The sequence below is a fragment of the Onthophagus taurus genome, chromosome 1 (assembly GCF_036711975.1).
Source record: "Onthophagus taurus isolate NC chromosome 1, IU_Otau_3.0, whole genome shotgun sequence".
Lineage (NCBI taxonomy): Eukaryota > Metazoa > Arthropoda > Insecta > Coleoptera > Scarabaeidae > Onthophagus > Onthophagus taurus.
Genome location: NC_091966.1, coordinates 44,038,884 through 44,056,746, shown reverse-complemented (window position 1 = coordinate 44,056,746; position 17,863 = coordinate 44,038,884). Strand labels below are relative to the sequence as shown.

At 33.7% G+C, this 17,863-nt stretch overlaps 1 protein-coding gene across 3 annotated transcripts in view; it reads left to right on the top strand.

Moving 5' to 3' along the window:
* LOC111421603 (regulating synaptic membrane exocytosis protein fife) overlaps window positions 1-17,863 on the top strand; it is a 109,161-nt gene that overhangs the window by 81,533 nt on the left and 9,765 nt on the right. For all 3 annotated transcript variants that reach the window (XM_071201423.1, XM_071201424.1, XM_071201425.1), the window contains 3 exons: window positions 3,052-3,110; window positions 15,059-15,240; window positions 15,292-15,977. In XM_071201423.1, coding sequence (XP_071057524.1) covers window positions 3,052-3,110; window positions 15,059-15,240; window positions 15,292-15,977 — 927 coding nt within the window. The remainder of the gene's footprint in view (window positions 1-3,051; window positions 3,111-15,058; window positions 15,241-15,291; window positions 15,978-17,863) is intronic.

Genomic DNA, 17,863 nt, shown 5'->3' with positions numbered 1-17,863 from the left:
CGTTTAGGCGTTCTAACCTATTTACATATTAAATTGTTTATTGTATGCTCTGAACAATTTCGACGAGCTTTTAAATCCTGCTGATGTTCACAAATATGCAACTCGTAATCGTTGTAATGTGTATGTTGATAAGTGTAGATTGAGTATGACGCAACGGGGTCCAACATACATGTGTCAAAAGCTATTTAATAAGTTGCCGTTGAATGTCAGAAGTCTTCCGTTTCTTACTATGAAACGTAAACTGACACATTTCTTGGTTTCGAATGCGTTTTACTCCGTCGATGAATTTTTAAAATGTAATATTGATATTTCTTAGTAGTAAATGTGAACCTGTAAATTGAACTGACGAGTATAAGAGAACTATCTTATGGCACAATAAAGATTATGATTATGATTATGATTATGAAATAAAGCTTTATTAAACTCTCCTTCAAATTTTAAATAGAATTATTCATTATCAAAATTACGTGCATTCAAATTTGTCCATTTTCTTAAATACAACATGCCTCGTGTTCTTGGTCAACGAGAGTCAGGTATGACTACGAGGCGAGCAATTATTGCACTTCATCAAGAAGGAATAGATAAACGGGAAATTGCCGAACGTGTAGACTTATCAGTAAGATTTGAAGAAAACGGGAAAGTTGGCCTTACAACATCTAGATCAGGGTGAAGGCTTATTCTTAATAATGCTCAACGAAGGGGAATTGCTGAATACGTCACCGCCAATCCATTTACAGCGTCCACAATTATCAAGGATTTAATTCGATTGAATACATTCGAGTGCTGGAGGATGTTTTGATACCATCAGTAAGAACCTTGTATCCAGAAGGGATCATCACGATTGTCCAAGACAATTCACCCGTGCATTCTTCAAGAATTGTTCATGATTGGTTTGACGATCATAATGAGGTTAGGCGAATACCCTGGCCAGCGCGGTCATCTGATCTTAATCCAATCGAAAATCTATAGGCTTTGGTGGAAAAACAGTTCAATAAAAATGCCAACTTTCCGATTCGCAACGTGGATAATCTGCGTCGCAACATTACATTTGTGTGGGAATTGTTTCACGGTAAGGATGTATGCGAAAGAGTTAGTAAATTCGATATCCACCAGATTGCAATGTTGCATAGAGAATAATGGGTATCATACAAAATACTGATAATATTTGATGGTATAATGGACCTTATAAAATTCTCCCCAATTAGATTATTATAATATTTATTATATTTTATATGTATAATAATATATTATATTTTTTTGTAATATAGGAGTATTATATTTTATTATATTGATTTTTGATTTTATTATACTAAAATGGTTTGCGATATATTTCAATATATGTATAGTTTATACAGGGTGAGTCAGAAAGAATGGGAATACGTTAAACATCTCTTATACAAATATCAGTGGTTTTCGAGGCATAGGGTGTTGAAAGTTCAATTCTTGTTTCGAAATTTCTTGGTAATTTTGAAGGTACTATTAACATAAAATTTGGTAGTTTTAGCATGAGCATGAGGAATACGAATTTAAAACTTGTTTTGTTATTGCTCGTAGAGGGTGCTAGATACACGCTACTCGTTTGATAAATCAAATCATAAGTTTTTTGGCTCGACAGCTACGACCAATAAGAGCTGGAAATCACAAAGAGCATTCAATTTTACATAAAAAAGGTACTCTTATTGAAATTGTCTAAGTCTATCGGTTTTCGAATTATTTACTTTTAAATGATTAAATGTATTTTTTCTTCTAAAATATTTATTTTTTAACATAAGCGAAGTTGGATTATTTTTCCGCTTATGTTTCGACAATTGTCTGTTAATTGTCAACATTGATTTAATTTCCGTGTGCAATAATCATTTTTAACAACAATAAAGTTATTACCAATTTGAAAATGCCACGACATAATGAGTTTTTTAATAGTGAGAAAACCAGATTTAAGTCCACTGGATTTTTGAAAATGGTCACAATATTCTATTGTTATTAATTGTTATTGATTATTATCGTTACTAATTGCTATAGTTACTGTGTATTATGATTTTAAATGTTAACCTTAAAATTACTTTGAAACAATTAAAAGCAGATAACTTGGAAACCAGTAGACTTAGACAATGTAAGCAAGAGTACCTTTTTTGTGCAGAATTGAAAACTCCTTCAGATTTCTGGTTCTAATTCACCATACCTCAACTGACAAAATAGTCATGACTTGATATCTCAACAAATATCAAATTCGTATTTGTCATGCTCGAAAACATCTAACTATCAAATTTTATGTTAATAGTACAAAAACCTTCAAAATTATCAAGAAATTTCGAAATAAAAATTTAACTTTCAACACCTGTGTATTAAAAACCACCGACATTTGTATAAGAGATCGTCATATTTTGGTGTCTAGTGTCTCCGGTATTCGGATTTCCCATTCTTTCTGACTCACCCTGTATATAACTTACTATAAATATATTATTTTCATTTCTTATGAGGTTCGACTTATCGTTCCACTGTATTACTGTAAAGTAATACAGTAATTATTAGTAATTATTATCATTTACTACAGGAATTGTGTAAAATAAATGGATTGCTTATACTTATTTATTTTCTTAATTTTTCTTTGTGATTCAGTCATCTTGGCCATAAATCACATTACCCTGCTTGCCTGTTCGGAACTTTTACAACACTACAGAGCAGGTAAAACCTGGATTGAATGCCTCGTGAACGTAGGTCGTTTCTAGTACAATTTTATGCCTCTACGAGCGGCTCTTTTCGCATTATATCTGAACAGAACTGTACCTATATATGTGTTATGTAAAAGGGATATTAAAATATGTATTCTTATTACGTTTAATACAACTTGTATAATATGTGCTATAGGTAATAATTTTTTAGTTTACGATTTTTTTTTAAGTTCCACGAAAAAGATTAATGTTGAGTAAGTCATTGATATATTTTTTTATGTTAATCACGTAAAAAAATGTCTTGTGCACTTGATTGTATTTGGCTATGATTAATTTGTTAAAAATTGTTGATTCTTTTATTAAAAAGTTATTTTTTTTACAGAACCTGATCAAGATAAGACACCTTCGTCTCCAACAAGACGGAAATTGCCAAAAACACCGGTATAAGCACAATAAAAAAACTGATATATACAATCATTACATTACAAACAAAAATTGGGCAAAATTATAAAAAATCTAAGTAGAAATGAAAATCTTCCTTTCTTCCCCACTTTTGCTTCCACCTCGGAACGAAAACTGAATCTCTGTGATATATCATACTTCTTAAATATAAATTCTTTTTTTGAGAGAGTGTCACTTATTAACGAGTGATTTTATATCTATACTAAAAAAATCAAATCTAAAAAAATCGTTGTAGTTAAAATTAGTAATTTTATATATATACAATTTATTGATTTGCTATGAAAATGCTTTTAAAACAACATATCTGAAAGTATAGAGCTTGCGCTGACAATTATTTTTTTGATACTTTTTCAATTCCTATTTCAATCATAATAATCTTGAATGAGGTTAAAAAAGTATTTAAAGGAATTCGAATTAGGATTTAAAATGTTATCGGAATTGAAAGGTAATAAAACATTTTCCAAATCTCGTTCAAGAATATAATATATTAAACGATCAAGATTAATCGAATAATAAAACGCAATCAATCATTATTCCAAGTTCCTAACACTTTTTTTCCTTCATTTTTTTAATTATTCCAAAAAGAAATTTATTTTCTTTTTTATACTAAAAACTTATAAACGCTGTGTCTACGTCCGTAATCAAGTAGTGGTTATTAGATAATTGTTATAAAAATGTGTAGATATTTATTGTGTGTAGGACTAAAAAGAATAACGTTATATTAAAACTAATATTTAAATTAAAAGAAATATTAAAATTAAAAAATAAAGAATTAATGGTAAAGCTACTAACTAAAATAAAAACTGTATATAACCCCAATTTATTAAAACTAACACGCTTAAGTATAACCAAAGAAAAGTAAAATTGATTAATATATTTATCTACGACTGCTTGGATAAGTCATCATTACCACACACATTTGAGGTGATTTGAGTTACGTAATGAAGTTGGTTCCAATTAGAACAGTCTTAATTTATTGAAACGAGCAACAATATAAAAGAAAAAGTTCTACTTATTTAAAAAGAAACAATACTATTTATTATAAACATTAATTGTTATGTTTTTACATTTCGAAACACTAATTCCAGATGGGTAAACATGTTATTGAAGCTGACATTAATTCAAAATTGTCAACAATCATTTCAAAATATTTTTATAAATGTCAAAATAGACCTTTTTAAAGAAATTGATTTTTAAGTAATTTTTAGCAGTTGTAGATAGATATATTTAACTTATAAAGAACATTGGAATAAAATTACAATTAACACTAGTATTGTCACTAAAATTAACACTAGATTTAGAACTAGAAACTTTCGGGGTAAGCCATGCGTCTTCTGAAAAAGTGTTTAACGTTTCGGATTTCAATATAACTAGAACTAACGCTAGTAACTAAAATACACAGCAATCTAACGCTGAATAACAATTAAAATTATCGCTAACACCATCACTAGAACTAACATTAGACCTAGAACTATACCTTTTCAAGCACAAATTGGCACTAATCAGAATCAAAATGACATTAATCAAAATCATATTGGCAACGTCAATTTCAAATTGGCATTAGTCAAAATCAAATTGACAATAATCAAAATTAAAATGGCATTAGTCAATATCAAATTGGCAATAAACAATATCATATTGGCATTAATCAACAAATTTAGCACTAATCAAAAGCAAATCGGCATTAAACAAAATCAAAATGACATTAGTCCATATCATATTGGCACTTATGAATTTTAAATTGACATGGAAATAAAATTGAAAACGGGCAAAAACATTTTATTGACTTACAAACACAGTAGATAACAATTATATTACTTAAGAAAGTAGGTATTATTATTATTATTGCTGCCGGGCTGAGGAGGGCGGCCCCTCTCGTTACCGCGGCCTATAAGATCTATTGTAACTTGAGCCCTCCAAAGGTTTAGGGCAAATGTAGGTCCTTAATGAACCTTAGTATTGTCCTGAGGTCTTGAACCTTTATGTCGGTAGGTAACAGGGGAGTTTTACCGAAGACGTTGTGCCTTAGACGGCCTCTGGCGACGCAATTGCACAGTATATGTTCAGCAGTTTCTGACTCGTCGTTGCATAGTCGACAAGTTTGATCCTCAGCTTGTCCAATGTGGAATAGGTGGTATTTTAGGGGCACATGGCCGGTTAGGTAGCCTGAGAGCGTTCTTAGATCCCCTTTGCTGAGGCATAAAACCTCTTTGGTTTTGTTTTGCGACGGAGTTATCATACTCTTCGCTTGTCTGTGACCTGGAAGTTCTTTCCAGCGTAAGGCTATCTTTGAAGCCTCCCAGCTGTTGATTATTTGTTTTAGGTGGCTTTTTTGTAGTCCACATCCAGGTTGGGGTCCAATGAAGGGCGTGTTTGCTGCCTCTTTGGCCAGCTTGTCGGCCTTCTCATTGCCCTCAATGTTGCTGTGACCTGGAACCCACCATAGGGTAACATCATTGCCCCTAGCGAGTTCTCTCAGGTTGTTGGTGCACTCTCTGATCAGTGCGGAGCCACACGTGTAGGCCTGAATTGCCTTTAACGCTGTCTGTGAAAATGTTTATGGATGCACCTTTTTGTCCCTTCAAAGCGGTGCAGAAGTTTATAGCAAGAACTTCTGCTTGGAAAATTGTTAAGTCCGAGCTGAGGGGCAATTTGATGTGGCTATTTGGTCCACTGATGCCCATGCCTACTCCAGATCTTACTGTCTTTGAAGCATCGGTGTACCAGGCTAGGGCTCCTCTTTTTAGTTGAGGCCCAATCATCCCTGCTACTAAATATGACCTTATACGGTTGGTTGAAATTGTATTCCGTCGGTATAAGGTCCGTTTTAATTTCAATCAGGTGATTTAGACATGGGTCTTTGAGGATCTCGAGGTGTCCTCTGAGGTTACCCTGCATCAACTTGAGTGAAGAAACTGTTTTCAGTGATAAGGCACTTAAGGCTGCCTCCTTTTGTATATATATGTGGAGCGGTGTGAGACCGAGTAGGGCTTCCAAAGCAGCCGTCGGACAGAATCTCATTGCACCCGTTATGTTAAGACATGCTAACCGCTGGATTTGTGCCAGCTGTTGTTGAACTGTCTTATGTTTTGTTTTTGGCCACCATGGGTCTGATTATTGCTACGTAGGTCCAATGAGCCATTCGTGGTTTGAGACCCCAGTTCCTTCCTAGGAGCCTGCGGCAGATCTGGTTTGCCATGATGGCCTTTTTCCTCACCTTATCTAAGTGTGAGTTCCAGTTTAGTTTACTGTCAAGTATTACCCCTAGGTATTTAGTTTCTGTTTTGAGGTTAATAGTTCTGCTTTCAATGGAGGGTGCTTTTATTTGTGGCTTCCTTCTCCGAGTGAAAGGGACTATTTCGATTTTATTGGGATTGATGCTGAGCCCATTGCTTCTGCACCAAGTACTGGTGAGTAGTAGGGCTTTCTGCATTAGCTGAGTTATGATTGAATCATATTTACCTCGGATTGTGATTACCATGTCATCAGCATACCCTTGTATCTTAAATCCGTTTTTAGTTAGGGTGTTCATCAAGTCATCAACTACCAGGCACCATAGTAGAGGTGATAGCACTCCCCCTTGGGACATCCTCTTAGCGCCTTTATAGTCAGCGACTCGCCTCCCAGACTGGCTGTGATCTGCCGACTTTTCAACATGGTTATACACCACTTGATTGTCGACGGATGTGTCTTTTACGTTTAAAGCCTTCTCTATGGATTCATATGAGGTGTTATCAAACGCACCCTCTATATCTATGAAAGCACAAAGGGCTATCTCTATGGTTGCAATTGCCTCCTCTAAGGTGCTAGTCAAAGCATGGAGAGCGGTAATTGTTGATTTTGCTTTCTGGTAAGCATGTTGGCTAGGGTGGAGTGGATTTGTGACAAGAAAGTAGGTAACGTTATGTTTTAAATAACACTCTTAAAAATTTATATCTTGCATATTCAATGCAGAAGGGATGTGGGCAATAAACATTGCGCAATTGGCAACAGTAATCTTATCCATATTATTATGAACGGTGTTCTCTAATTTCTGCATTCGATATTCTGTTTGAGTCAGATGATCCCGGTCAGCACCAGCCAAGATGTTATTTAGCTGTACAGCCATATCTGCTTTTACTCCTGCTTTTAATGCAGACCACGCTTGTTCAATAGGATTAAACATAGGGCTGTACGGACTTAGTCGTAAAAGTGTGTGGTGTTCAAATTCGTTTTCTGCAAAAACCTCTTCAATAGTAGAGTGGCATGGAGCATTATCAATAATTAATGCAACTCCAGTTTGGTAAAGGCCTTGCGCTCTTCTTAGGCATTGCCTCACAAATTCATTTGCTTCCGTCTTCTTGAAAGAGCCCCGACGTAGTTCGGAATGAATTAGCCCCATGTTTCCAATGCATCCTATTAGGTGAATATTCGACCCTCTGCAACCTGCAGACACTGTTGTGCAGCGAGTCCCTTTTTTTGAACGACCCTGAGTCCGCGATATGAACAAATTAAAGTTTGTCTCGTCCATGTATATGATAGGTATATTTTGTGCTTGAAGATCCAATAAATTTTCTACATAAATACTTCTGCTTGTTTTCGTTTGAATACTATTCGCGTTCTTTGGTTCTCTACGAGCATCAATCCATTGATATGCTGTCGAACGCATTCGTTGGAGACATTGAGTGCAAAATCTTCACGGATTTTTTCACTCAGTCCTTTAAGAGTAATTTTAGGATTTTCTTCGACTGAACGTTCCATGAATTAACGGTGCTCATCAGTTATTTTAGCTCTACGTTTATCTCCTCGCTGCTTTTCCGGTTGTTCTTGGTTGTTAACCCATCGATACGCGGTTCTTTTTGGCACCTGTAGTGTGTTTGCAAGATTACGCCAGTCACCATTGGCATTATACAAAGCGCAAATCTGTGTCCTCAGATTTGCAGCAGCATTTTTCTTTAAATAAGGCATCTCGTGTGAATATAATAGTTGAAATCCCGCAATAAATTACCATAAACTTGACAATAACCGATAAGTTAACAATTATTTGACACCGATTTATACATTTATTTTTCATGCCATCTTGATATTGTTTGGTGTCAATATGATATGGACTAATGTCATTTTGATTTTGTTTAATGCCAATTTGCTTTTGATTAGTGCTAAATTTGTTGATTAATGCCAATATGATATTGTTTATTGCCAATTTGATATTGACTAATGCCATTTTAATTTTGATTATTATCAATTTGATTTTGACTAATGCCAATTTGAAATTGACATTACCAATATGATTTTGACTAATGTCATTTTGATTCTGATTAGTGCCAATTTGAGCTTGAAAAGGTATAGAAACATTCGGGTTTAGCCACGTCTCATAAGACGGCTAAAGCCGAATGATTCTAGTTCTTGGTCTAGTGTGTGTAGTATTAGTTCTATTACTAGTGTTACTTGTAGTTTTTGTTGTTTCTCAAAAACGTTACAACGGCGCACGGTTTAACACGAAAGTTTTTAGTTGAAATTCTAGATCTACTATTAGTTTCAATGCTAGTGTTAGTTCTAGTTTTAGTGTAATTAACACTGGCCGTGAAAGTCTTTGTATTTATATAAGAAAAAAACGTTTTAATATAACGCATTATAAATGTTATTAGATGTAGATGTACCATACGTAATCGTGATTTTAGGGACTCTAAAATGAAGGGCGAAAATGTCGAAATAATAATATTATGCCCAGTTGATACAGAAATAATTTAAATTAAAAAATAAAATCATATTAAGTAATATCATACTATGAAACATGGGGGATAGTAACGGGACCAACTTATCACACACAAAAAATTGAATTTAAATAAAAAAAATTATAATGAAAACAATTATTAAAATTAAATTAAATGAAAAGACTTGAAAGACACATATTTCGAAAATTTTCTCCGTGACATATCATTATAACACTTAAACTAAACTTATAAGAGATTTGTAGATTATCCTAAGTGTTTTTGTATATAGATGATTATACGTAATAGTTGTTGTTATATTTCGCGCAGACAATATTGCATTTAATTCAATTAAATTAAACAGGGTGGGTTATAAAATACAACGATTTTAATTAAAATACAAAACAGCTCTTAACAACTTCGCGACATTTACACAATAATTCCAGCTAAGAAACAATAGCACTAATAACACTTTGACAATCGATTATTCAACGTTATGAGTGACGTCACGTTTTTTGCTTTAACATTAACTCCCTCCTTCCAGAAATAAGTGGCCGATATCGATTTTTTTGTCCAAAAATAAGTGTCCGATTTACTTAAAAAATAATTTATTGATACTTAACCACAAATATCGTTTCTAAGCAACTTTTAACGATCATTTAAGTATTTAAACTGAATTGATGATGTCTTTTACATGTTGATATAGCCCAAAAAAATCAAAATTTATAGAAACTGGAAGCCTACCCATTCTTTGTAAATGATCTTTATTCATATGCCACACTTTGTAATTATTGCCTCCATCTACTTTCATTGTTTCTACGTTGATATCAGACACTTATTTCTAGATTATGTTATATGAAAAATTGGGGCTGCAGTTTAGTAAGCACAAATTGCTATTATTTTTACTAACAAGGGAAGCATCAGAACTGTCCCTCACCGATTTTGTTGAAATTTTGTACAGCGATAGTATGGCCAAAAATAAGGTTTACGTATTTTTTTATACGTGCTAATAAAGCCCCTGGGGCGAGTTATAAGGGTTGGAAATCGGGGCGAAATATATATATTCGCTTATAGGCTGAAAACGAAAATAGCTATCGAAATGTGGTAAATGTAAACTGATATTCATTTTCAAAGAGCTTTCCATTGATGTATCACACATATATCTGAGGGCTTCAGGGGGTAAACTACCCCTAGTTTTTTGGAATATTTTAAAAACTACCCTGTCGATTTTGGCGATATTATGTGTCCTTATAGTATGTTTAAAAATAGCAATGACGTGTTTTTTCTTATTTGCCTCTGACCATCCCCTGCAATGTTATGGGGTATGATAGATAACCCCTTTCCTTAAGAATAATGTGATAAACTGTTACACTGTTGAACAATATTTTGAAGAAAAGCATGAATTAGATGTAAATTAAGATTTACGCAGTAAAATAAACCCTATACGACATTTAGGGGTGGCTGGGGTTAACTACCCTAACCACCTCAAAAATTAATTTTTTTTGCGAAAAAATCGATTTTGGTGCAATTTACGACGATGATTTTTTTTATACGTTAGGTAGTGCTTTTGAAAGAGCTTACAAGGGTTAGAAGTTTGGGGTAGAAAATATATTTTCGCTAATAACTTTTATACTCCTACAGAAAAAGCTTTTTTATCCTTATTCTATTTAAATAACACAAAAGTTAGGATAATTATATAAATATTTATTAATAATGAGTTAAAAAGTAACTGACAAAAGAATGGTTGACTATCACAAATTGTATTTTACATCATTAATTTAAGTTTTTTTTACCCTTTTTATTCAATATATTGTTGGCAATAATGAAAATCATGGAAACAATGCTTTAAACACAACGATTGTTTACACCATGCACAAGTTACAACAGCTGTATCTCCACAGATATCGCACGTAGGTTTTTCATTGCAAAAGCAAACCTCCACGGGATTTTCAAACTGTTCTGGTCTGTCCTCTATATATCCAGATGCAAACCAGGCGTATTTAAAAACATTAATAACTCGTGGGGAAACAACTGGTTATGCGTTAAGGGGAATAACTTGATCAGAAAATCTTCTAATGAAATTTTTCCATATTCTAAAACCAAATACATCCAGGGGTTGAATTTGACCTGTTGTCCCTGCAGGTATAGACAAATATTTAAACTTAACATCCGATGGAGTTACTTCACTAATAATTTCAGGGCAGTGGCCACTCCAAGAATCCAGTGATAGTAATGATTTGGATCCGGTGTTTGGGAAATAGACATTTTGTAGCTAATTTTTTATATGAGCAGAAATCGGTTTACCAGACTTTGATGCCAAAACGAATATGTTATCTGCTTTGAACAGTGTACTTATTACCCTCGGTCCAAACGTACCAGAAGATTCTAACAATGTAGAATACAATTTTTGACACTTAACCATTTTTTTTTCTGTTGCTTTTTAACTCATTATTAATAAATATTTATATGTAATTAGAATTTCTTTTTTTTTTTTTATTTATTTTTTTTTATGATTAAAGAGGATTTATATTCTTTAATGATTATAAAATTCCTGTATTTAAATTTTATAATCATTAAAAAATATTTATATAATTATCCTAACTTTTGTGTTATTTAAATAGAATAAGGATAAAAAAGCATTTTCTGTAGGAGTATGAAAGTTATTAGCGAAAATATATTTTCTACCTCAAACTTCTAACCCTTGTAAGTTCTTACAATAGTACTACCTAACGTATAAAAAAATCATCCTGGTAAATTGCACCAAAATCGACAAACAATTTTCGCCAACAAAAATAATTTTTGGAGTGTTTAGGGTAGTTAACCCCAGCCACCCCTTAATGTCGTATAGGGTTGATTTTACTGCGTAAATCTTAATTTACATCTAATCAATGGTTTTCTTCAAAATATTGTTCAAAAATGTAACAGTCATTAATATTTTCAAACGTACTATAAGGATACATAATATCGCCAAAATCGACAGGGTAGTTTTTAAAATATTCCAAAAAACTAGGGGTAGTTTACCCCCGGAAGCCCTCAGATATATGTGTGATATATCAATGGAAAGGTCTTTGAAAATGAATATCAGTTTACATTTACCACATTTCGATAGCTATTTTCGTTTTCAGCCTATAAGCGAATATATACAGGGTGATTTATAACATACGGAGGAGACTAAATGGTTAGGTACTTGAGGTCAAACTGAAGAGATTTTCTTAATAATGTTTTGTTAAAACCTTAATAGTTACATAGATATCGCATGTTAATTTTTTAAATAAGTTAGCGTCAACTTTTGAGAACCGCTGATATTCACTAAAGAACAATTAAAATACTTGTCAACGCCATCCTCATTTTTGAAGGAGCTGTCAAAGTAGACAATTTGATTGTTTAGTTTTAATACGTAATTTATGAAAAGAAATAATAGATGTTAATTTATGAAACGGATAATAATAATGTTTTAAATGCAAAATTACAAAATCTCTAAAACAAGAAAATAACATAATAATAATAATAATCTCCTTATAACATATTATGTTCAAAGTGCTGTCCTTGCATTTCGACGCACAACTGCGCACGACGAATCCAATTTAACGATAATCGTGGAAATCGTGGACGTATGTCCCCTGTAGCGGTAGTGATGCGATGTCGTAGTTCGTCGATTGTATTAACCTCGGTGGCATATACTCTATCCTTCATGAATCCCCATAAAAAAATCCAATGGGTTAAGATCGGGACTACGTGGTGGCCATGGAATAGGTCCACCTCGACCAATCCATTTTTGCCGAAAAACATTATCGAGGAAATCTCGTACATTACGACTAAAATGTGCAGGACAATCGTCGTGCATAAACCACATCTCACGTCGCATAAGTAGCGGAATATCTTCCAGGAGTACTGGCAGGTTTTCTTGTAAAAACTGTAAATAAGAAGTTCCATTAAGAGTTCCTGGTAATTCGAAAGGTCCTATTAACGTATTGTTCACAATTCCCGCCCATAGATTTACTCTGAATCGTTGTTGAAAAGAGCCTTGACGAATAACGTGTGGATTTTCGTCCGACCACACATGGGAATTGTGAACATTTAGAACACCATTTCTGGTAAAACAGCATTCATCCGTTACCAGTATACTGTCCGCAAAATCTGCTTCTCTGTTGGTAGGATTTAGTAGCCACTCGCAAAATTGCAACCGCAAAGGATAGTCAGCGGGAGTCAGTCCTTGCACTTTTTGAAAATGATAGGGGTGTAAACCGTTACTTTTCAACGTACGCCAAACAAAATTCTGGGATACCTCGAGTTGGTGAGAAATTTGACGAGTACTCGTGCTTCCACATTCACTCCATGTCTGTTTAGTCTACCGCCACCAAGACCTTTCTTAGGTTGCAAATTTCCTGTCTCTCTTCCCTGCTGGATTAACCGAAGAAAAGTGTTTTCAGAAGGGATCTGTCGATTTGGATATCGTTCTAAATACAGACGTCTTGCGTGTGCAGCGTTTTCTCCAGCAGCTTCATAAATAATAAGCATATCTACGTATTCTTAGTTACTGTACATTACCATTGTATTTTTTGATTAGTAAAAATTCTAATTTTGACATTAAATGTCATTGATTATTAAAATTAAATGACATGTCCGTTGCTAGGTAACCAAGTCAACTGGATTGACAGCAATAAAAACATGGTATCAGCGGTTCTCAAAAAACAAACACCAGTTTTTGAGTGATTTAACAAATTTTTAAATAGCCGTAACTGCCATATTACAAAGATTTTATTATTGGTGCTAATCAGGCATTGCTTAAGTAACCCCGAAATATTCGCAGTTTGAATTTAAACGTAGTGTAATACCGTATATCGTAAGAAATGCTGGGCAATTAATTCAACTTTAATGCTCTATATCTTTGTGATTATTACGTTGTAGTCAAAACATTATTAAAAAAATATCTTCAGTTTGGCCCCTAGTACTTGCTGTTTTAATCTGCTCCGTATGTTATAAATCACCCTGTATATATTTCGCCCCGATTTCCAACCCTTATAACTCGCCCCAAGGGCTTTATTAGCACGTATAAAAAAATACGTAAACCTTATTTTTGGCCATACTATCGCTGTACCAAATTTCAACAAAATCGGTGAGGGACAGTTCTGATACTTCCCTTGTAAGTGTATTTCACGTAAAATTTTGTACATCTTCCTCAAGATCTCTTAATTTGAATGACTCTAATTTGTGTGTCAGGAAGTTTTTATGGCGGACGCCCTGGATAAATTCGCTGATATTTTTGATGACGTTGCTCATAACTCATTCATTTATATTAAAATCAATTCATCAATTATTAATCTAATTTATATCTTTTTATATGATCAAATTATTGAGTATTTAAAAAAATTACAGTTTTCTTTGTTATCGAGGCCTATAACCCATCCTGTACATTTATAAAAAATTTATTAAGTAGAGTCTTTATTTTTAATTAATAATTCATCACAATAAATATTAATTTTTAATAAAGACTCTTAAAACTTAGATTATTGTAAAAAACATGATAAAAATTTACAATAATTAAAGTTGAAATACAAAATTTATTTATTACTCATTTATTAGAGTTGGAAACGATTAAAAAAACTAAAAATTTAGTGGATTGTGTCAGCTGGGACAGATGTCCAAGAAAAAAAAGACATAGATAAGATAAATATTAACCATTTTGAAATAAAAAGATGTTTATAGTTGCTTCGTTGTAACCCACAAAAAAAGGAATGAAAATTATTAAATATATAGCGAATTAAAAAAAAATTTCTTTTAGTTTCAAGTTACCCTTTCACTCTTTTTCTTGTGCTTCAAAAGATTTTTGTGTTTCTTTTTAAAAGTTAAAACATCGTTGGATGTCCCAAGGACCATTAAACAAACTAGGTACGCGACCCTTTTTGCCCAATCTTGTTTTATTTCTGTCCCAACTGGCACGAAAATGTCTTGTTGTCTTGTATTTTTACCTATTACGTGTTATTTTTAATTATTAATAACGCATGTGTTTCGTTTTTTGGAGAACGCTTTGCCTGAATAGAATTAATCGTAAATTGAACGCTTCCGCTAGAATAGATTATAAAAAGTCACGAATGTTAACATTTTTTATTTTTTGCTTCCACAAAGAGTCTTCCTTGTAACATAACCTCACCTTTTAAAATTAATTAAATCAAATTAATATTAAAGAAATAATATTCTTTTAATTGTAAAATTAAAACATTATTTCGTTTTAATCAGGAACAGTTAGCTAGAGAAAAAATAATTTCTGGGAGGATTCAAATTCAAGTTTGGTACAACGATGAGCGAAGAGAATTGGTCGTCTCCGTTTTGGCGGGGGATGATTTAGCGCTAAGAGATGATAGTTATGGTTATGGAAGTTTGCCCGAAGCTTACGCAAGAATTTGTTTGATGCCGATGACGTAAAAAAAATTTTATAGTATTAATTAAACCCTATCAATTCTTTCTTTTAGTTCCGAGCAACATTGCGTTCAAACTGAAGTGGCTCCACCAAGTCAAAACCCCATTTGGAACGCAAATTTAAATTTCCCCGGCGTTCCAGGAGAAGAATTAATGGATCGAATGCTTGAAGTGACCCTTTGGGATCTAATCCCGCATAATGAGCACGCTTTCTTGGGAGAATGCACCGTGGATCTTCAAAAAGCCTTCCTGGATGATCGCGCGGTTTGGTGCCGATTAGAAGATCCCCGCCAAATGCGGGGAAAATCTCCTCACACAAGCCCAAGAGGATCAATAACTGGCACAAATTTAAATCGCCGCGGCGAATTTGGAATACAAAGAAGCGTCTCTGATGATGTCGATTCAATCGGGGAATGTGCAAGTCTTCTTCACCCCGATCACGCTTGGGGTTCCCGAAGAGGTTCATCACAATCAGAACAATTAGAAGTTGAAGTTTACCAGTTAGGAAAAGATTTTTCAAGATCTTTACCCGGATCGAGACGATCTTCGTTTCAATCACCTCAAGAACAAAACGAAGATGCTCCAGCTGCGCCTCCTCCCCCTTCGTATTCGAGGGATCGCCGAAGAAGTAGCTGCACGAAAATGTTGAGAGATCCCGACGAAATTTTGAAATCATTAAAAGCGGTTAAAGGTGAACTCGGAAGGACGATGAGCTTCACCGGGGAGAAGAGACACAGAAGTAAGTCGAGATCGATGTCCACACCCAATTCTTCTTCTTCTTCTAACCGTCTCTTCACGTTTTACGTACACAACGTTTAGCGGAAGAATCCGCGGTAAGGTTAAGGTTCAGATACGAATCGAGGACCTTTTTTTCATTCAAAAACCTGTAGAAAATTTATAATTTAAAAATCCTTTTTTAATTGCTTGAGGACTGACTCCAAAAATTAGAGTGATTTTTGTTTTTTGTTTTCTTTTTTTGGATAAGATGTAGATTTAGAAAAGATAATTCTTAAGAAGGAAAAGCTTTCCAATAAGTTTACTTGCTACAAATTTGCTTATCTTAGCGATTAGAAACATAGAATTAACCCAAAAACAATTTCTGTAAATATACATAAACACAATTTAATTTTAAGGGGGAAATGCATTTAAAACGGTCAAAGAAAATGAAAATGTTATTTTCAAAATGTATATTCATAACAAATCGGGATTTCAACGAGTCATTGTACAGGGTGTCCCAATTTCGATGTCCGCATAGGCTATCTCCGAAACTAAAAGAGATACAAAAAAAGTAGCTTACATGATCTCGTTTTTCGAGAAAATGCTAATGCCGAAAACTCCGAACAGCTATCGTCTTTTGTTTTCGCCCTATCGGCAAAAAGTGAAAATTTTGCGAAAACGACATTCGCGAATATCTCACTTATTATCAAAGATGGAGTATTATAAATAAAACATTATATGGGCAACTTTTTACGAACAATTCAGTGGCGTAGGAAGAATTTTTTTCCCATCTTTTATTTTCGAGATTTTAAACGTAACTTTATTTCTTTATATGGAAACCATAGTTGGCTATGACCTAAAATAATTTGTTATTTTCTTCTGATAACAAATATACAGGGTGTCCCGTTAAGCGTACGGAGCGGCTGTATCTCAACAACGGTAAGGCCTACAGGTTTGGGAAAAAAATCCTTATAAGCAAAGTGGGCAAGAGAAATAGCTGGAAATTATTTTGAAGTTCGTAATTCGACCGCTAGGGGGCGTAACTGCCATAGAGAAACATAAAATTCTCGCTATCTCATAAAGTTAGACGATAAGCTATAACGTTGACAACATCATTTAGTAGCTTGGATAATACCGCATCGCTTTTGTTTTGCGATATTTCTCATATCTGTCATAATAAGGGAGGGGGAGGCCAATGCATTTTCAAATGTTTACATTTTAATATCTCCTGAACCATTCAACCGATTTGAATATTTTTGGTCTTGTTTGAAAGAGCATTTCATGCTCTTTTAAAAGATATTTTCAGTAAGACCGTCTGCTTTAAAACAACTGAGCTAGAGGACGTTATCTGCAGCGATTACATATTTTTGTGATTTTTGAAGAAAAGTTAAATGGAACGATACTATTTACTTCACAGACCGTTAATCATCATAAAATTTGCTAAATATTAGTGAAAACCGCATCTCGATATCTCCATCCATTCTCGAATTATAAAAGAAAATGTTAAAAATTCGTATATCTTAATCAGATCAAGTTACCTTAGCAAACAAATAAGAGAGAACAAAAATTTTATTATCTAGAACCTTCCTTCACACTTTATCCAAGCATAGAACTGCTTCAAAACTACTTTTGAAGCGTGTTGAAAAGCCAACGGATCAATGAAACATCAACAATGATAATAAAACAAAATAAACCAAAACACTTAGAATAACTTAAATTTTTGGCAAAAATAACTCACTAATGAGCGAAATGCCTTCCATAAACCTCGATGCATTTATTTAATCTAGTTTCGACGAAACAAAAGCGCTGCTTAAGTCTCGGCCCTGGACACGTTTTTACTGGTATTTAGTGTTTTGTCATATTTTTCCTGGTTATTGGTTTTTCTTGAAAAGTCAGGTTTAGTCTACC